This window comes from Narcine bancroftii, chromosome 2 (assembly GCF_036971445.1).
Source record: "Narcine bancroftii isolate sNarBan1 chromosome 2, sNarBan1.hap1, whole genome shotgun sequence".
NCBI lineage: Eukaryota > Metazoa > Chordata > Chondrichthyes > Torpediniformes > Narcinidae > Narcine > Narcine bancroftii.
The window spans coordinates 79,351,784-79,371,203 of record NC_091470.1 but is presented as its reverse complement, the minus strand read 5'-3'; the positions used below and the strand labels follow the sequence as shown (position 1 = coordinate 79,371,203).

The 19,420-nt window shown below is 41.5% G+C and overlaps 1 protein-coding gene across 15 annotated transcripts in view; it reads left to right on the top strand.

Annotated features, from left to right (window-relative positions):
* The window catches only part of mta1 (metastasis associated 1), a 166,994-nt gene that overhangs the window by 72,322 nt on the left and 75,252 nt on the right, over positions 1-19,420 (top strand). For all 15 annotated transcript variants that reach the window (XM_069917205.1, XM_069917203.1, XM_069917202.1 and 12 more), the window contains 4 exons: positions 3,033-3,135; positions 4,666-4,765; positions 11,669-11,857; positions 13,078-13,152. In XM_069917205.1, the coding sequence (XP_069773306.1) occupies positions 3,033-3,135; positions 4,666-4,765; positions 11,669-11,857; positions 13,078-13,152 (467 nt within the window). The remainder of the gene's footprint in view (positions 1-3,032; positions 3,136-4,665; positions 4,766-11,668; positions 11,858-13,077; positions 13,153-19,420) is intronic.

The window sequence follows — 19,420 nt, the reverse complement described above, 5'->3', positions numbered from 1 at the left end:
CATTTTCGGTACCTGTTCTGCTAATCTGTTCGCTAATAGTTTAGCTATTATCTTATAATCTGTGTTTAGCAAAGATATTGGTCTATATGACGCTGGTGAGAGTGGATCTTTCCCTTGTTTTAGTATCACTGTAATTATTGCTGTTTTACATGAATCTGGTAAGTTTTGTGTCTCATCAATCTGGTTGATTACATCCAGGAGGGGCGGTATTATTAGGTCTTTAAATGTTTTGTAGAATTCTATTGGGAGTCCATCCTCTCCTGGTGTCTTATTATTTGGTAAATTTTTTATTATCTCTTGTATTTCTACTGTTCCAAATGGTTCTGTTAATTTATTTTGTTCCTCTATTTGTAGTTTTGGTAGTTCAATTTTAGTCAAAAATTCATCTATTTTCCCTTCTTTCCCTTCGTTTTCGGTTCGGTATAATTGTTCATAGAATTCTCTGAAGTTTTCCTTAATTTCTTTTGGATTATATGTAATTTGTTTGTCTTTTTTCCTTGTTGCCAATACCGTTTTCTTAGTTTGCTCTGTCTTAAGCTGCCATGCTAGGATTTTGTGTGTTTTTTCCCCTAGTTCATAATATTTCTGTTTTGTCTTCATTATATTCTTCTCCACCTTATATGTTTGTAATGTTTCATATTTTATTTTTTTATCCGCCAATTCTCTTCTTTTGGTTGTATCTTCCTTTATTGCTAATTTTTTTTCTATGTTTATTATTTCCCTTTCCAACTGCTCTGTTTCCTGATTATAGTCCTTCTTCATCTTGGTTGCATAACTTATTATTTGCCCTCTAATGAATGCTTTCATTGCGTCCCATAGTATAAACTTATCTTCCACTGATTCCGTATTTACTTCAAAGTACATTTTTAATTGTTTTTCAATAAATTCTCTAAAATCCTGTCTTTTAAGTAGCATGGGGTTTAATCTCCATCTATACATTCTTGGAGGGATGTCTTCTAGCTCTATTGCCAATAACAGGGGTGAGTGGTCCGATAATAGTCTAGCTTTATATTCCGTTTTCCTAACTCTCCCTTGTATGTGGGCTGATAACAGGAATAGGTCTATCCTTGAGTATGTTTTATGTCTAGTCGAGTAGTATGAGTATTCCTTTTCTTTTGGGTTTTGTTTCCTCCATATGTCCACAAGTTTCATTTCTTGCATTGATTTAATTATAAATTTGGTTACTTTGTTCTTCCTGTTAATTTTTTTCCCCGTTTTATCCATATTTGGATCCAAATTCAGATTGAAATCCCCTCCTATTAGTATGTTCCCTTGCGTATTAGCTACCTTCAAAAAGATATCTTGCATAAACTTTTGATCTTCTTCGTTAGGTGAATATATATTAAGTAGATTCCAAAGCTCTGAATATATCTGACATTTTATCATAACATATCTCCCTGCTGGATCTATTATTTCCTCTTCTATTTTAAATGGCACATTTTTGCTAATTAATATAGCCACTCCTCTTGCTTTTGAATTATACGATGCTGCTGTTACATGTCCTACCCAATCTCTCTTTAATTTCTTGTGCTCCAATTCAGTTAAATGTGTTTCTTGGACAAATGCTATATCTATTTTTTCCTTTTTCAGTAAATTTAGTAGTTTCTTCCTTTTAATTTGGTTATGTATTCCATTAATATTTAGAGTCATATAGTTCAGCGTAGCCATTTTATATTTTGTTTATCTTCTCTTTCCGTTTTTCCATCATTACCTTTCCTCCTTTTCCATTTCTGTTTTCTTATTTTCAACTCTTTACCAGACAACATTCCTACAACATCCAACATTTTCCTTATTCTCCTATTTCTATCTTCTTTATCCCCAATCTCCCCTTCCCCTCCTGAGTTGCCCTTTATCCCTTGTCGGACAACCACATCTCCCCTCTCCATTTGGATTTGCGAATCCACTCGCAAGCGTCAACTGATTTTGCAGTGACCGCTCTTTTCCCCCCACCCAGCCCCCCCCAGAAAAGATTTCGTTTTTTATATGTCACAAAGGTCACTCTTTTAGTTCCCTCCTTATTCTCTCTATTCCATTACCTTCCCTTATTGATTCTTGTCTATACTTTCTATGTTTTCCTCTAATTACAGATACTTTCACATATGCCCGTTGTCTCTATTCACTCTTATACCTCTTTACCCGCATACATATCAATCGTGGTCATTTTTACCCTCCTTACCCGTCTTCATCCCTCAGTCTATTTTTGTCTTTACCCACATACATATCAATCGTGATAATTTTTGCTCTCATTACCCGTCTTCATCCCTCAGTCTATTTTTGTAATTGTTCTGCAAATTTTCGTGCTTCTTCTGGATCCGAGAATAGTCTGTTTTGTTGTCCTGGAATAAATATTTTCAATACCGCAGGATGCTTCAGTGTAAATTTATATCCTTTCTTCCATAAAATCGCTTTTGCTGCATTGAACTCTTTTCTCTTCTTTAGGAGTTCAAAGCTTATATCTGGATAAATGAAGATTTTTTGCCCTTTATACTCCAGTGGTTTGTTGCCCTCTCTTACTTTTTCCATTGTCTTCTCCAGCACCTTTTCTCTTGTAGTATATCTTAGGAATTTTACTACAATAGATCTTGGTTTTTGTTGTGGTTGTGGTTTAGGGGCCAATGCTCTATGTGCCCTTTCTATTTCCATTTCTTGCTGTAGTTCTGGACATCCTAGGGCCTTAGGGATCCATTCTTTTATAAACTCCCTCATATTCTTGCCTTCTACATCTTCCTTAAGGCCTACTATCTTTATGTTATTTCTTCTGTTATAATTTTCCATTATATCTATTTTTTGGGCTCCTTCTCACCCACTTGATGTTGTCTTGTGCCCTATCCTTTGTAAGGGATAGTGAATACTGCAAATATCCCTCGAATTTATGATAAAAATGACCTTGTCCTATTACTGACCTCCATAAGCTATGACTCTTTAACATTTTCTTCATTTTTTTTGTGCAAATGTCATTCAAATTTTTTTAAAAAATTGATTTAAACCCCCTGGTGCTTGGTTGGCTTTATCACTGTTGGATTGTTCTGCAGGAGAAGAGGATGGAAGAGATCAGTCTGAAATGGAAGCCAAAGTCTGGGATGGTGACACTCCACTGACAGACAAACAAATTGACCAGTTCTTAGTCGTTGCTCGGTGAGTGTTGATGGCATCATTTACAACACTTGCGTTCATTTGTTGCTCACAAAAGCTTTTTATCGGGTGCTGTAGTTTCAAGACTGGACATCATGTCCAGGAAGGATTTTTAAGATGAGTGCCGGTGATGACTGTCACCAGTTTTGAAGTCTGTTAATGGGAAATAGAAACTTGGATGCATAATGTTCCTCATGATACACAAAAAAAAGTGTGCCATGGGCTTCCTGGTGCCTTGAAATATTTTAAAATTGTCATTTATTAAGGCTAATTAATGTTTACTCAAGAGATTATTTGTAAAGTGAATGCTGGAACCACTGCAGGGCCTCCCTGAGTTTTTTTTTTTTTTTTTTTTTTTTTTTTTTTTTTTTTTTTTTTTTTTTAAATTTCAGGGCCTCCCTGAGTGACGAATTCTGGTTTTCAATCCCAGACTGCTTCTAATTTGAACTCTACTGATGCTACACATGGCAGCCTCCAGCCATTTCTTTCATCAGTTCATCCTTGTTGCCTTCAGGGAAGTGGACTTGGCCAACCCTGTAGGTTGAGCATGGTGAAGGGGCTATTGCCGTGACCAGTTTGGTAGTCCCTTTGAGATTGAATACAGGTACTCCTCAACTTGTGTCCGTGTTCCGTTCTGACCGACCAGTCGTATCTCGAAATGAACAATGCACCGTATTTTGTGTTATCGTTTGTTAAAATATAACACAGTGGCCATCAAGGCCAGCTCTCGTGAGAGGTTGGCCACCGCTGCCAACCTCTCAAGAGAGGTGTTATTTTCCATAGATAGGCCCATAAAAGTGTAATTTTCACCGTAAAAGCATCATTTTAATATTTTTTTCTTAACTGTTTTTTGGTCACAAGTCGCATAAGTGGTAAATTGAGGAATACCTGTAATGTCATATATATTGGCCATACTAATAAGTAGCAACGCATAATTAAAACAAAATGAAGCCTTTTCTTATATTTCCTTATTGTGTAGGTGGTCATTTAGCCCATCAAGTCTACACTGGCTCTCTAACCAACCTGTTACCCTTCCCCCTCTCCATTTTTGTCCTGAACATTATTCATCCACTAATATCCCTTATGCCTGATTCTTGCACTAGCCGCCTACACTAAGGGATAATTTACAATAGCCAATTAACCTACCAGCCAGCACACAGGAAACCAGAGAACCCAGGGGAAGCCCATGCAGTCACAGGGGAAACATATAATCTACACACAGGCAGAACTGGAGGTTGGAATGGAACCACAGTGGTTGGAACTGTTGGGCAGCCATGCTCCCTACTGGTGTCACCCAAATAAACAATTAAAATGCAAAAAAAAATCACTGGAGGAATTTGGGAGGTCAAGCAGCATCCATTAAAGGAAGTGAAGAGCCAGGGTTTTGAAAGGCAACAGGGTATCAACCTGAAATGTCAACAGTCCCATTATCTCCATGGATGCTCCACAGTTAAGTTTTTTTGGCTCTTGATTTTAGTGTCTGCACTCTCTTGTGTCTCCAGTTAAGATGTATCCATCTCTGATCCTCTCTAGTTCTGTCGGAACATTTGCCCGTGCTTTAGACTGCAGTAGTTCGGTGAGACAGCCCAGTTTACACATGAGTGCAGCAGCTGCATCCAGGGATATCACTCAGGTAAGGAAATGCGTGAAGTCTCATTGTATACAATGTCCACCCTCAGTCCCTTGTGGTGATTGTGTTCTCTATCCACCACCTGAAATTTCAGCTGGTGGATTTCCAATCTCACTCTGAACAGTTGCCCACCAGCTTGACTTGTGGTGCCACACTGTGGGAAGGCTGTACTATCAGATGTTGTCTCTTTTAATTCTGGACCTTGTGTGCCCTCTTTTAAATCAGTAACGTGTGCTCTTAAGATTGGTGACCCCTAGGAACCATTGGAAGCAAATGCAGGAAAGTCTTCAACAATGTTCTCAGATTAACATTTTTCTTTCAGTATCAATGAAATTAATTACACTGGGCAACAATTTTTTTCATAAGATTTGCTTCCTGAAAAAAAATTGGGGTTATGATAGACAACTTCAAAATGAACACAAAGATAATTTCAGATTTGCTGTATCACGTAGGACGTAAGAGAAACATTAAATTTACTTTGATTAAATTTCACATTAAGTGTATACTCGCCATAAATGTTACAGAATGTATTGCAGCTGTTTCAACAGTGACGAGACATTTCTGCTATATTGAATCTTCCTGAAGACAATAAATGCTAATTAACTCGCGATGCGATTGCCTGAAGGACATGTGTCCTAACTATATGAATGTAATGCACAGCGCCTGTCCTGTACTGTTTATTCAAAGTGAGCTGCTTTTATTGCCTGTCTGAATCTATCTTGACTAAGCAGGCCCAGGCCTAAGACAATATTTGCATAGCCTAGGCATGTGTGGATTGACCAAAATAGTAAACTTAAAATAGGTTGTATCTAAAATATAGTGTGTGATAGACCTTTTTTTGAGGTGGTTTTTGTGAACAGTAGCCCAAAATTCATAAGACGTACCCTAAAGTGTTCAGGAAGCAAAGTCACCATTGACAAGTATTATCCGATCATTGTTGATGTTTAAAGGAGCTTCGTGTGTGGCAAATGGTTTTCCTTTTCTTGCTTTTGTGGCCATCTCTTGTGAGAACAAAGAATCTGGAGGGAAACAGCAGTATCCAGACTGAAAAATGGTCAGTCAGTATTTTGGGTCAGGATCCATGGATACTGCCTGAGCCATTGAATCCTTCATTCTTCTCTTTGTTCACTCAAAGTTCCAGCATACGCAGTTTTTATGTCTCTAGTTAAAGTATGATTATCCAACTGCACGAAAACCAACAAGGTCGGGTCAGATACAGCAATGAGCTCTCTGAACCCTTCTCCATTAACAATGGCGTGAAGCAAGGCTGTGTTCTCGCACCAACCCTCTTTTCAATCTTCTTCAGCATGATGCTGAACCAAGCCATGAAAGACCCCAACAATGAAGACGCTGTTTACATCCGGTACCGCACGGATGGCAGTCTCTTCAATCTGAGGCGCCTGCAAGCTCACACCAAGACACAAGAGAAACTTGTCCGTGAACTACTCTTTGCAGACGATGCCGCTTTAGTTGCCCATTCAGAGCCAGCTCTTCAGCGCTTGACGTCCTGCTTTGCGGAAACTGCCAAAATGTTTGGCCTGGAAGTCAGCCTGAAGAAAACTGAGGTCCTCCATCAGCCAGCTCCCCACCATGACTACCAGCCCCCCCACATCTCCATCGGGCACACAAAACTCAAAACGGTCAACCAGTTTACCTATCTCGGCTGCACCATTTCATCAGATGCAAGGATCGACAATGAGATAGACAACAGACTCGCCAAGGCAAATAGCGCCTTTGGAAGACTACACAAAAGAGTCTGGAAAAACAACCAACTGAAAAACCTCACAAAGATAAGCGTATACAGAGCCGTTGTCATACCCACACTCCTGTTCGGCTCCGAATCATGGGTCCTCTACCGGCACCACCAACGGCTCCTAGAACGCTTCCACCAGCGTTGTCTCCGTTCCATCCTCAACATCCATTGGAGCGCTTTCATCCCTAGCGTCGAGGTGCTCGAGATGGCAGAGGTCGACAGCATCGAGTCCACGCTGCTGAAGATCCAGCTGCGCTGGATGGGTCACGTCTCCAGAATGGAGGACCATCGCCTTCCCAAGATCGTGTTATATGGCGAGCTCTCCACTGGCCACCGTGACAGAGGTGCACCAAAGAAAAGGTACAAGGACTGCCTAAAGAAATCTCTTGGTGCCTGCCACATTGACCACCGCCAGTGGGCTGATAACGCCTCAAACCTTGCATCTTGGTGCCTCACAGTTTGGCGGGCAGCAACCTCCTTTGAAGAAGACCGCAGAGCCCACCTCACTGACAAAAGGCAAAGGAGGAAAAACCCAACACCCAACCCCAACCAACCAATTTTCCGCTGCAACCGTGTCTGCCTGTCCTGCATCGGACTTGTCAGCCACAAACGAGCCTGCAGCTGACGTGGACTTTTTACCCCCTCCATAAATCTTCGTCCGCGAAGCCAAGCCAAAGAAAGAAAAGTTAAAGTATTGGCAGAATTTTGAATAAAGCTCCATCGATGTTGTCCCAAACCATCTCCATGCAATCCTAATGACCAATAAAGAAAATAAAACCGAAGCACAGAAGCAGGAGTCGGCATCTGGCCTGTCAACCGTGGTCTATATCAAGTCTTATTTGTCTCTGGACTCAGCTCCACCAATTTGCCTTTTCCCCATAAACCTTTAATTCCCCAACTATGCAAAAATCTATCTAATTGTGTCCTAAATATATTTTAATGAGGTACTTTCTGATGTTTCCTTGTGTAGAGAATTCCACAGTTTCACTAATTTTAGGAAAGACAGTTCCTCGTCATCTGCCCCCTGGAATCTTTAGACTATGTTTCCAAATTTTAGACTCTCCAACTAATGGAAACATCTTTCCCTCCTCTATCTTATTTAATTTAAATTTAGATATTCAGCACAGTAACAGGCCATTTCAGCCCATGAGTCTGTGCCGGCCAATTTACACCCAATTAACCTCAACTTCCAGTACATTTTGAAATAATTTTATTATTTTCCATAAGATCCCCTTTTATTGAATTACAGTGAATATAGTCCCAGGTGACTTGATCTTTCATTGGTTAACCACCTCATCTATGGAATCAACACAGTGAACTTCCTCTGCACCACCTCAAGCTTTTTCAAGTAAGGAGACCTGTGCTGCATACAGTACTCCAGTACCCTGCACAATTGCAGCAAAATCTTCCCACTTTTAAATTTAAGCCCTCTAATAGTGGCCAGTATTCCTTTTTGATTACCTGTTGCACTTTCATATTAACTTTTTATGATTATTCATGCACCAGCACTCCCACCTCTCCCCCGCCCCCACCTCTCTGCATAACAGCATGCTGCAATCTTTCACTATTTAAAATAATAATCTGAAGTGTGAACAGTCTCTAATTCCCCAGTTAATCAAGCAGACCTGCAGAATGTCAGAATGTTGTTTTATGCAGGAATTCACTCTGCTTAGCTTTCCCAACCCCTCTCCACCTGTTCTTGTCTGATTTTCCTTTTATCCTGTCTGTAATCCCGGTTTCAGTCTGCAAATAACTTGTGCTCCCAGAGGACCCATTAGTCATTAACTCCCTACAATTACCTTACCTTGAAGCCCACACAAAACCCCATGGAGTTCAACAGGAAGGACTGCAGACTTAGGGATTGTTGTATAATACACAAACCTCCTGAGTTTCTCCAGCATTTTTGTGGCTTGCATAGACTCCTTTTTCAGTTTCTTCTTCCTGTCTTCTCCCAATGTGTTCATCTTTGCAGCTGCACTCATTCATTTCCTGTCTTCTGCCCTTGCCATTGCTGAGTAACTACTTCAGCCACTCCTTCATTTCCTGTCCTCTGCCCTTGCCATTGCTGGGTAACTACTTCAGCTACTCCTTCATTTCCTGTCCTCTGCCCTTGCCATTGCTGGGTAACTACTTTAGCCACTCATTCTTTTTCTGAGAATGTGAGCAGAGGGGCTTTGATCACCAATGGTCCTGTGTTGATGGGAGATGTGGTTAAAGTGTAAGTACTACCAGAGATCGTTGGCAAGATTACAGCATGGAAATAGACCCTTTGGCTACTGAGTCCATGCCCACCATCAACAACCCATTCGTACTTTTTCTTTGGCTTGGCTTCGCGAACAAAGATTTATGGAGGGGTATGTCCACGTCTGCTGCAGGCTCGTTGGTGACTGACAAGTCCGATGTGGGACAGGCAGTGACGGTGGCAAGGGAAAATTGGTTGGTTGGGGTTGGGTGTTGGGTTTTTCCTCCTTTGTCTTTTATCAGTGAGGTGGACTCTGCGGTCTTCTTCAAAGGAGGTTGCTGCCCGCCAAACTGTGAGGCGCCAAGATGCACGGTTTGAGGCGATATCAGCCCACTGGCGGTGGTCAATGTGGCAGGCACCAAGAGATTTCTTTAGGCAGTCATTATACCTTTTCTTTGGTGCACCTCTGTCACGGTGGCCAGTGGAGAGCTCACCATATAACACGATCTTGGGAAGGCGATGGTCCTCCATTCTGGAGACGTGACCCACCCAGCGCAGCTGGATCTTCAGCAGTGTGGACTCGTAGGTTCTAGGAGCCGTAGGTGATGCCGGTAGAGGACCCATGATTCGGAGCCGAACAGGAGTGTGGGTATGACAACGGCTCTGTATACGCTTATCTTTGTGAGGTTTTTCAGTTGGCTGTTTTTCCAGACTCTTTTGTGTAGTCTTCCAAAGGCGCTATTTGCCTTGGCGAGTCTGTTGTCTATCTCGTTGTCGATCCTTGCATCTGATGAAATGGTGCAACCGAGATAGGTAAACTGGTTGACCGTTTTGAGTTTTGTGTGCCCGATGGAGATGTGGGGGGCTGGTAGTCATGGTGGGGAGCTGGCTGATGGAGAACCTCAGTTTTCTTCAGGCTGACTTCCAGGCCAAACATTTTGGCAGTTTCCGCAAAACAGGACGTCAAGCGCTGAAGAGCTGGCTCTGAATGGGCAACTAAAGCGGCATCGTCTGCAAAGAGTAGTTCACGGACAAGTTTCTCTTGTGTCTTGGTGTGAGCTTGCATGCGCCTCAGATTGAAGAGACTGCCATCCGTGCGGTACCGGATGTAAACAGCGTCTTCATTGTTGAGGTCTTTAATGGCTTGGTTCAGCATCATGCTGAAGAAGATTGAAAAGAGGGTTGGTGCGAGAACACAGCCTTGCTTCACGCTATTGTTAATGGAGAAGGGTTCAGAGAGCTCATTTCTGTATCTGACCCGACCTTGTTGGTTTTCGTGCAGTTGGATAACCATGTTGAGGAACTTTGGGGGGCATCCGATGCGCTCTAGTATTTGCCAAAGCCCTTTCCTGCTCACGGTGTCGAAGGCTTTTGTGAGGTCAACAAAGGTAATGTAGAGTCCTTTGTTTTGTTCTCTGCACTTTTCTTGGAGCTGTCTGAGGGCAAAGATCATGTCAGTAGTTCCTCTGTTTGCGCGAAAGCCGCACTGTGATTCTGGGAGAATATTCTCGGCGACACTAGGTATTCTATTGAGGAGAATCCTAGCGAAGATTTTGCCTGCAATAGAGAGCAGCGTGATTCCCCTGCAGTTTGAGCAGTCTGATTTCTCGCCTTTGTTTTTGTACAGGGTGATGATGGTGGCATCACGAAGGTCCTGAGGCAGTTTTCTTTGGTCCCAACAAAGCTTGAAAAACTCATGCAGTTTGACATGCAGAGTTTTGCCGCCAGCCTTCCAGACCTCTGGGGGGATTCCATCCATACCTGCTGCTTTGCCACTTTTCAGTTGTTCGATTGCCTTATATGTCTCATCCTGGGTGAGGACCTCATCCAGCTCTAGCCTTAGGGGCTGTTGAGGGAGCTGGAGCAGGGCGGAATCTTGGACTGAGCGGTTGGCATCAAAAGCATTTTTTTATTATTCTCGCCTGTTCTCATTAGATTCTATCACTCCTACACATAAGAGTAAATTTATAGGGGCTAATTAACTTAACCTGCATGTCATTAGGGCAAGATGGGGAAACTGGAGCATGTGGAGGAAACCATGGAGTCACAAGGAAATCTGCACAGACAGCATCAGAGGTTAGCATTGAAGCTGCGTGGCTGCAGCTTCAGGGCAGTGGCTTTAGCAGCTGTGCTTGTTCTGCAGAGCACTGTGATTTTGCCCAATGGTGAAGAGGGAATTCAAATTTTTAAAAGTTTACAAATTTAATTAAATTTTTAAAAAAATTAAATTTAGACATACAACACAGTAATAGGCCATTTCGGCCCATGAGTTCATGCCGCCCAATTTTTACACCCAATTAACCTACACCGTTTCAAATGGTGGGAAAAAACTGAAGCCCCTGGGGAAAACTCACCCAGACACCGTGAGAACATACAAACTCCTTACAGACAGTGCAGGATTCAAACCCTAGTCCCGATCGCCGGCACTGTACTGTGTCGCCACTAAACACAGACAAAACAGGAATGATATTGTATGTCCAGGGTTTGACTGTGTCCCCACTACATGGTGGAAGATGCCATGATGTGCAGAACATCCAGCTACAAACGATATTTCTGGAGTGTGTGGTTACTTCTGTGTTGTAGAAAAATGACAGTTGATTTGTGCAAGTAATAAGCATTTTGATGATGAGTATGTTTGTGGTGGTGGTGTTTGAGGGGTAAATATTATACAAAATGCCTTTCCACAATATCGAGCCTGAGGATCAAAATTATGTGATTGATCCTCTGGAGTGGGATTTCAGTCTACAATCCCAGTGCCACGACTAAAAAGTGATGTCATTAAAGTATGGCCAATTGTAAAATCTTCAAACTTGTTCTTTGGAATGAATAACTCTTCAAAAATATTTATAATTTTCCCTTTTGGAGGAATGGGGTTGGTACCTTTTGGAGCATGTGGTGAAGAGCAGTTTTGAGGTCTTTATTTGAGACCAGTTTTTCTCACTTGTTTTTACTTCCTCCTCTACGTCGGTAGTTTCACGCCATGGACACCCTGTACAAAAGCACCTATGAAGTCTCGCATGCCATCTCTGCCCTGGTGCCCCAGGGTGGCCCCGTGCTTTGTCGGGATGAAATGGAAGAGTGGTCTGCTTCGGAGGCTAACCTGTTTGAAGAAGCGCTCGAGAAGTATGGGAAAGACTTTGAGGACATTCAGCAGGATTTTGTAAGTTGTACAAAATGAAGTCATGGCTTTTTCATTCAGGGTAGCAGGTTGGATATAAATTAGCGCTGTGAGTATATCATCAATGGGATTCATGTGTTTTGTTAATGGTTGCACTGCTGGTTCGTAAGGATTGAAATCGTTCATTGAGCTTTTCTATCCAAGTCGTCCAGTCATTTACGTCATGGCTGATAGGTCCCATATCCTCTTGCTCGCCATTGGTCTATCTCCCTCGAGACCATGATTTAATAAAAATCTATTGTTCTCCATTTATGTGATAGACCGCTAATATGTTGGTTATGTGGGAAAGGCAGATCACTTCTCATTGACGAGGCACATCACTGTTCTGATGTGATGAGGCTCCAAGTGAAGTTGGGTGAAGTAGCCAGTTTCTTTGCAGCAATATTCACCAGCCTCACTGGCAGTTTGCTAGGCTGTTCCAGAGTGTAGCAAGGTGGGTTAGGAGGTAACATGTTGACCAAACTGAATAACTTCTGGTGTGGTGTTGCTGGAGCCATACGTATCAGAACTCTCTGCCAATGAACCCCCAGATCCCACAGTCTGTTCATCCCCATTCAGTGGATGTATGCAGTGATGTCAATTACCTGCACTGTCAGCAGGACTTTGCTGCCTGCTCATGACTCTGAAAACTAGGCCTGCCCACACCTAGCTTTGTTCTGCTATATCTTTGGGAGGCTGTCAAAAATGTCAGCTCTCTGTTGGCTCTAGGGAACAGGATTTATTGTCATGTGTACCGAAGTATGGTGAAAATTTGAGTTTTGAGTACTGAGCAGATATTGCAAAGAGTGGTTTCCCTCTGGCACCATTTTCAATTAAAAAATTCATGGAAACTACATGGTAAAAGCAAAGTTACCAAGATTAATCATGTTTTTTTAAAAATATGGCTCTGCTCTCGTGTCTCCAGACAACTGTGTTTCTTGCATCTTTATTGAAAGTCAATCATGAAATTATTTCACCATTCATTAAGAGTTTGTTTTCAGAAAGAGTAAAAAATCAAACTTTTGAACTTAACATTTTTTGTTTTGAATTTTTAAATTTTTTAAACATTTCTAAATTTATACTGCAGCACGGTAACAGGCCATTTCGGCCCATGAGTCCATGCCACCCCTAGTACGTTTCAAACAGTGGGAGCCCCCAGGGAAAACTCATGCAGACAAGGGGAGAACATACAACTCCTTATTTTGTATTTGTTTAATTTCCAGTTACCCTGGAAGTCGTTAACCAGCATTGTAGAGTATTACTACATGTGGAAAACGACTGACCGATACGTACAGCAGGTAAGATTCTAACGCTCATCAGTTCCTTAATTGGCTTTGGAGGCTATGTTGTTGATTTGGTAAACTGGGATGTGATACTGATTACCAGTATGTACAACTGTATCTGGAAGAGTTGCATATTTCCATCACCGCTGCATAAAGATGTGGTTGTAATTTTTTTGACAATGTTCCTTGGACTCAGACTTCCAACAGCAAAGAAAAGGTTTTTTTTTAATCTACTGGTTCACCAAACAACAACCATTTTATTATTGAACAGCAAGATATGTTTGGGTGTCTAAATGATCTATTCTTGTTTCAATGAACTGAGTATCAAGTGTCAAATGATGGAAGTATGATTGGTTTATGTATTTGTAACAAATATAAGACTTGGGACTCCAAGAGGTAAACACGTCAATTACCAAAAAAAAATTATTGTCATGAACACGTCATGAAATTCGTTGCTTTGCGGCAGCATCACAGTGTAAACATTTCTATCAACCATATTTCAAAATAAATAAAATAGTGAAAGAAAAAGACAAAGTGAGGTAGTGTCGGTGGTTCATTGTTCATTCAGAAATCAGATGGCAGTGGGGAAGAAGCTGCCCTTGTGCCACTGATTGCTCATCTTCAGGCTCCTTACCTCAATGGTAGCAAGAGTGAAGAGGGCATGGCCTGGGTGGTAGGGATCCTTGAGGATAGAGGCTACTTTCTTAAGACACTGTAAATGTCCTCGATGGAGTGAAGACTGGTGCCCATGATGTAAAGGCCAAGCTAGCAACTCTCTGGAGATTTATTCCTGTCCTGAGTGTTGGCACCTCTGTACTAGACAGTGATGCAACCAAACAGAATGCTCTTGATAGTATACCTGCAAAAATTTCAAGAGTCTTTGGTGACAGATTGAATCTCCTAAAACTCCTCACAAAGTATGGTGAGCCACCTTTGTGATTGTATCAACATGGAGGCTCTAAGATGGATCCTCAGATGTTAACACCCATGAATCTGAAGTTCTTGACCATCTCCACTGCTGACCTTTCAATGAGGACTGGTTCATGTTCTACCAATTACCTCCTGGTCCACAATATTCTCCTTGGTTTTGCTAACTTTGAGCGCAAGGTTGCTGTTATGACACCACTCAACTAACTGATCTATCTCCCTCCAGTATACTTCCTCATGGCCATCTGTGATTCTGCCGAAAACCATTGTGTCATTGGTAAATTTTCAGATAGCATTCAAATTGTGTCTAGCCACAAAGTATAGGGTGTAGAGTGAGTAGAGCAGTGGGCTAAGCACACATCCTTGAGGTGCGCCTGTGTTGATTGTCAGTGAGGAGGAGACATTTCCAATTCGTACTGACTATGGTCTTCCAATGAGGAAGTCAAGGGTCCAGTTGCAGAGGGGGTGCAGAGACCCAAGTTTTGGAGCTTGTTGACCAGCACTGAGGGAATAATGTGCTGAAAGCTGAGCTGTGGGTTGAAACAATGGCCTTCAATGGGGATGATTGTACTGTAACCCATTTCAAGTATCTCTTGTGAAATGAAATCTCAGACAGATAATGCTCTGCATGGCAAGAATAGGAGTGTTAAAAATATAACAGTGGACTTCTTTTAAGATAATGGTGCATTATTAAAGTCAAAAATAAGTCATTACTGGTAGCCAAGCTACTGGAGAAAGATTTTTGTGTTAAATTTCCCATCAAATTTCAAGTCTTTTTACAAATGTGATTGTTGAGATGAATTGAAAGACACAAGCTTTGAGGAGTCTTGTACATTGGAAATGAATTCTTGTTTTAACACAGCTACTTTTGAACTATGTTTAGATTTTGAACTATGTTTAGATTTTGAACTGTGTTTAGATTTTGAAATGTGTTTAGATGTCTTAATAAGTGTGGGTCTAACTCGTTGGTAGTTGCATATCTTGAGAAACACAAAAACTGCAGCTACTTGAATCTTGAGCAAACCATGAGAAACTTGAGAAACTCAGCAGGACAGGCAGCATCCGTGGGTGGAAATGGTCAGTCAGTGTTTTGGGTCGGGACCTTTGTTAAAGGGCCCTAATGCCAAATGTCAAGAGAGATGAATCTGCTTACTCCACCAAAATCTATGTTCTGCCTGGATGTGGGAGCTTTTTTAATGGATACAATTTGGAAGTTTCCTGATATTCGGGAAATCTGGTACAGTGAAGGGCAGGACTGGCACCAAGCCAGGCCAAGTCTCCCTAAGGTACTGGTGGTAGTCCAGACTGGATTTAAAGCAACAGGATAGATAGGTGATTTTGGTGATAACATTTCATCTGAAATTGGATGCCATTAATGATGCGGGAGTCTTTATGGCATGGAAACCGCTCCTTTGATTCAACTGGACTATGCTGACCAACTTGTCTACCTGAGCAAATTTCAAATGGCCGATGTCCCTCTAAACCTTTCTTACTCATGGATCTATTCCAACATCTTTTAAATGTTGAAATTGTCTCTGTCTCTAACACTTTGACTGGCAATTAGTTCCATGTTCCCACCACTTTCTGAGTGGGAGAAAAAAAACACCTTCAATAACTTTTTAATATTTTTGCTCTCACCTCATATCTATGCTCTCTGGTTTTAGACTTCTCTACTCTGGAGTGGGGATGTAGAGATACTATCACTATTTACCTTGGCAAACACAAGAACTACAGATGCTGGGGGGACTCAGCAGGCCAGACAGCAGCCACGGCGAGAAATGAACAGCCAATGTTTTGGGACAGGAATATTTTTCAAGACTATTTACCTTATTTGAAGGGGGTCACGTGATGGAGTAGTGGCTGGTTGGGTGGAAACAGCCCTCTCCAGAGAAAAGAAAAAAAAAGTGTGAAAATGCAGAGCTCAATAAACATAAAATACAGGAAGAGAAAGAGAAAGTTACAGAGAAGAGACAGAAGATGGCGCCCAAAAGAGAAAAAGTAAGAATAACAGAGAAAAGGGAAGAAGGAAAATCACTGGAGAAGAAAGAAGAAGGCCTTACCTGCACATTGAAGCAGAGAGCCACCGTGGAGAGGAATGGCCGAACTCCGTGTTGGTGAGCCCCCAGAGGAGCGGTGTCCTTCTGACCGGCAGACTCCAAAAATGGCTCTCAGAGCCAAGAAGAGGTATGCAACTGCGCATGCACAAAGAGTTGCGCACGCACAGTGCGCAAGTAAAGAAAAAGGTTAACGCCGATGGGAGGGAGACTCAGCTGAGGAGCAGCCAGCTGAGGAGCAGCCAGCTGAGATGCGCCCAGGATCGGGGCGTTTGGCTGGGGAAGTAAACAAGAAAGAAGAAAAGAAGAGTGGCGAGAAAGAGAATGAAGGGCTGGAAGAGGGTGAGTGGCAACGGAGTGACCGACCGGGGTACGACCTGTGGCAGGAGACCCAGCAGCGGGTCGAACTGCAGCAGGAGACCCAACAACAGGAGACACATCAGCTGGAGGCCCAGCAAGGATACAGAAGCAGCTCACCAGAGAAGGATGAAGATACAGAGAAGAGAAGAAGATGATACAAACACAGAAGAAGAAGAAGAGGAAGAAGACCAAGAATTTCAAAGGAAAGAAGAAGGTAAAATAGAAGGACAAAGTTGAGATAAAGCCTTTTTCGAAGAACAAATGAGGTCATTAAAAGAATGGTTATCATTAGAATTTAGTTCAATCAAAAGAAAAATGAAAAGAGCTGAAGACAGAATGCAAAGCTTAGAGTTGGTCATGACTGAAATAGGGAAAAGAGTAGAAAATGTGGAGGAACGAGAAGCTGCTGTAGAAATGGAGATAAATGATTTAAGAGGGAAGTTGGAAGAGAGCGGAAAAAAAATTAAAGAGACAAGATTTATTGTCACAAAAAATTGAAGTATTCGAAAACTACAGTAAGCGAAACAACATAAAAATAGTTGGCCTGAAAGAAGGCAAAGAAGGGTCAGATATGAAGGAATTTATAAAAGGATGGATACCGAAGGTGCTGGGAATGACAGATTCACCTGAAGAAATAGAAATTGAAAGGGCGCATAGAGCGCTAGTACCGAAACTGCCACCACATCAAAAACCGAGATCCATGGGGGAGTCACGTGATGGAGTAGTGGCCGGACAGTGAACTCCAGCCCTCTCCAGAAAAGTCGGGAAAAACAAAGGAAAACACAAAGGCACAGAAATAAAAGTTACAGAAAAGTGAGTATAAAGGTGGAAAGAAGATGGCGACAAAAAAAGAAAAATCGAAAGCAACGGTAAGAAGAGAGGAAGAGAAGACAACAGAGGAAAAAGGTGAAGGCCTTACCTGTTCAAAGAGGCCCGCTGCGGAGAGAGAAACCCGCTCCCTCAGGTCGGTAAATAATGGACTACAAAAATGGCTCGCTGAGCCGAGTAAAAGTGCGCAACCGCGCATGCGCAACTCCTCGCGCATGCGCGATGCGCATGAAAAAAAACACACCGACGGGAGGGGGGACCAGCTGGGGAGTCGATCTCCACAGCCGGCAACGACAGCTGCAGAACACCTGCAGCAAGAAGAGACCACAGAAGACAATAGAAACAAGAAAGAAGAGAAGGAAAGGGCAACAAAGAAACAACAGATGACCAACCCAGAGGAAGAAGAAGAGGAAGAGTACAGTGAAATAGAAGAAGAAAAGAAAGGCAAGATAAAGGTTGTACTTTCTCTTATTAAAGGATACATGGAGTCATTTAAAGAATGGCAAACACAGGAATTTAAGGATTTAAGAAAAAGAATAAACAACACAGAAGAGAAAATGAATTAAATAGATATGACCTTAACAGAAATGGGAAAGAAAATGGACAAGATGGAAGAGCGGGCAGTAGCAGCAGAAATGGAGGTAGAAGACTTAAAAAAGAAATTGGAGGAATCTAATAAAAAAACTAAAGAGACACAAGAACTACTAGCTCAAAAAATAGATACAATGGAAAACCATAACAGAAGAAATAACATAAAGATAGTGGGTCTTAAGGAAGATGAAGAAGGCAAGAATATGAGGGAGTTTATAAAAGAGTGGATCCCTAAGACCCTAGGATGTCCAGAACTACAGCAAGAAATGGAAATAGAAAGGGCACATAGAGTATTGGCCTCTAAACCACAACCACAACAAAAACCAAGATCTATTGTAGTAAAATTCCTAAGATATACTACAAGAGAAAAGGTACTGGAGAAGACAATGGAAAAAGTAAGAGAGGGCAACAAACCACTGGAGTATAAAGGGCAAAAAATCTTCATTTATCCAGATATAAGTTTTGAACTCCTAAAGAAGAGAAAAGAGTTCAATACAGCAAAGGCGATTTTATGGAAGAAAGGGTATAAATTTATACTAAAGCATCCAGCGGTATTGAAAATATTTATTCCAGGACAACAAAACAGAACAATTAAAAAAATAGACTGAGGGATGAAGACGGGTAATGAGAGTAAAAATGATCACGATTGAGATGTATGTGGGTAAAGACAAAAATAGACTGAGGGATGAAGACGGGTAATGAGAGTAAAAATGATCACGATTGATATGTATGCGGGTAAAGAGGTATAAGAGTGAATAGAGACAATGTGCATACGTGAATGTATCTGTACTTAGAGGAAAATATAGATAGTATAGACAAGAATTAATAAGGGAAGGTAATGGAATAGAGAGAATAAGGAGGGAATTAAAAGAGTGACCTTTGTGACATATGAAAAGTGAAATCTTTTCTGGGGGGGGCTGGGTGGGGGGTAATAGCGGTCACTGCAAAATCAGTTGACGCTTGCGAGTGGATTCGCAAATCCAAATGGAGAGGGGAGATGTGGTTGTCCGACAAGGGATAAAGGACAACTCAGGAGGGGAAGGGGAGATTGGGGATAAAGAAGATAGAAATAGGAGAATAAGGAAAATGTGGGATGTTGTAGGAATGTTGTCTTATAAAGAGTTGAAAATAAGAAAACAGAAATGGAAAAGGAGGAAAGGTAATGATGGAAAAACGGAAAGAGAAGATAAACAAAATATAAAATGGCTACGCTGAACTATATGACTTTAAATATTAATGGAATACATAACCAAATTAAAAGGAAGAAACTACTAAATTTAAATGAATAAATGTATTCCATTAGAAAAAATAACATATAGGTTAAGAAATAATATTGAAATATTCGAACAAGTATGGGAGCCTTACATTAAATACAATAGCGAAAACCTACCGGGGACAAACATTACCTAAGTTGATGGAAGGAGAAGGAAAGAAAAGAATGGACTCAGTAGAATTTCTGGTGTATTTTTGTTGAATGACAACATTGTCTGACTGGCTTAATGCAACCTAGATTGTATACCTAA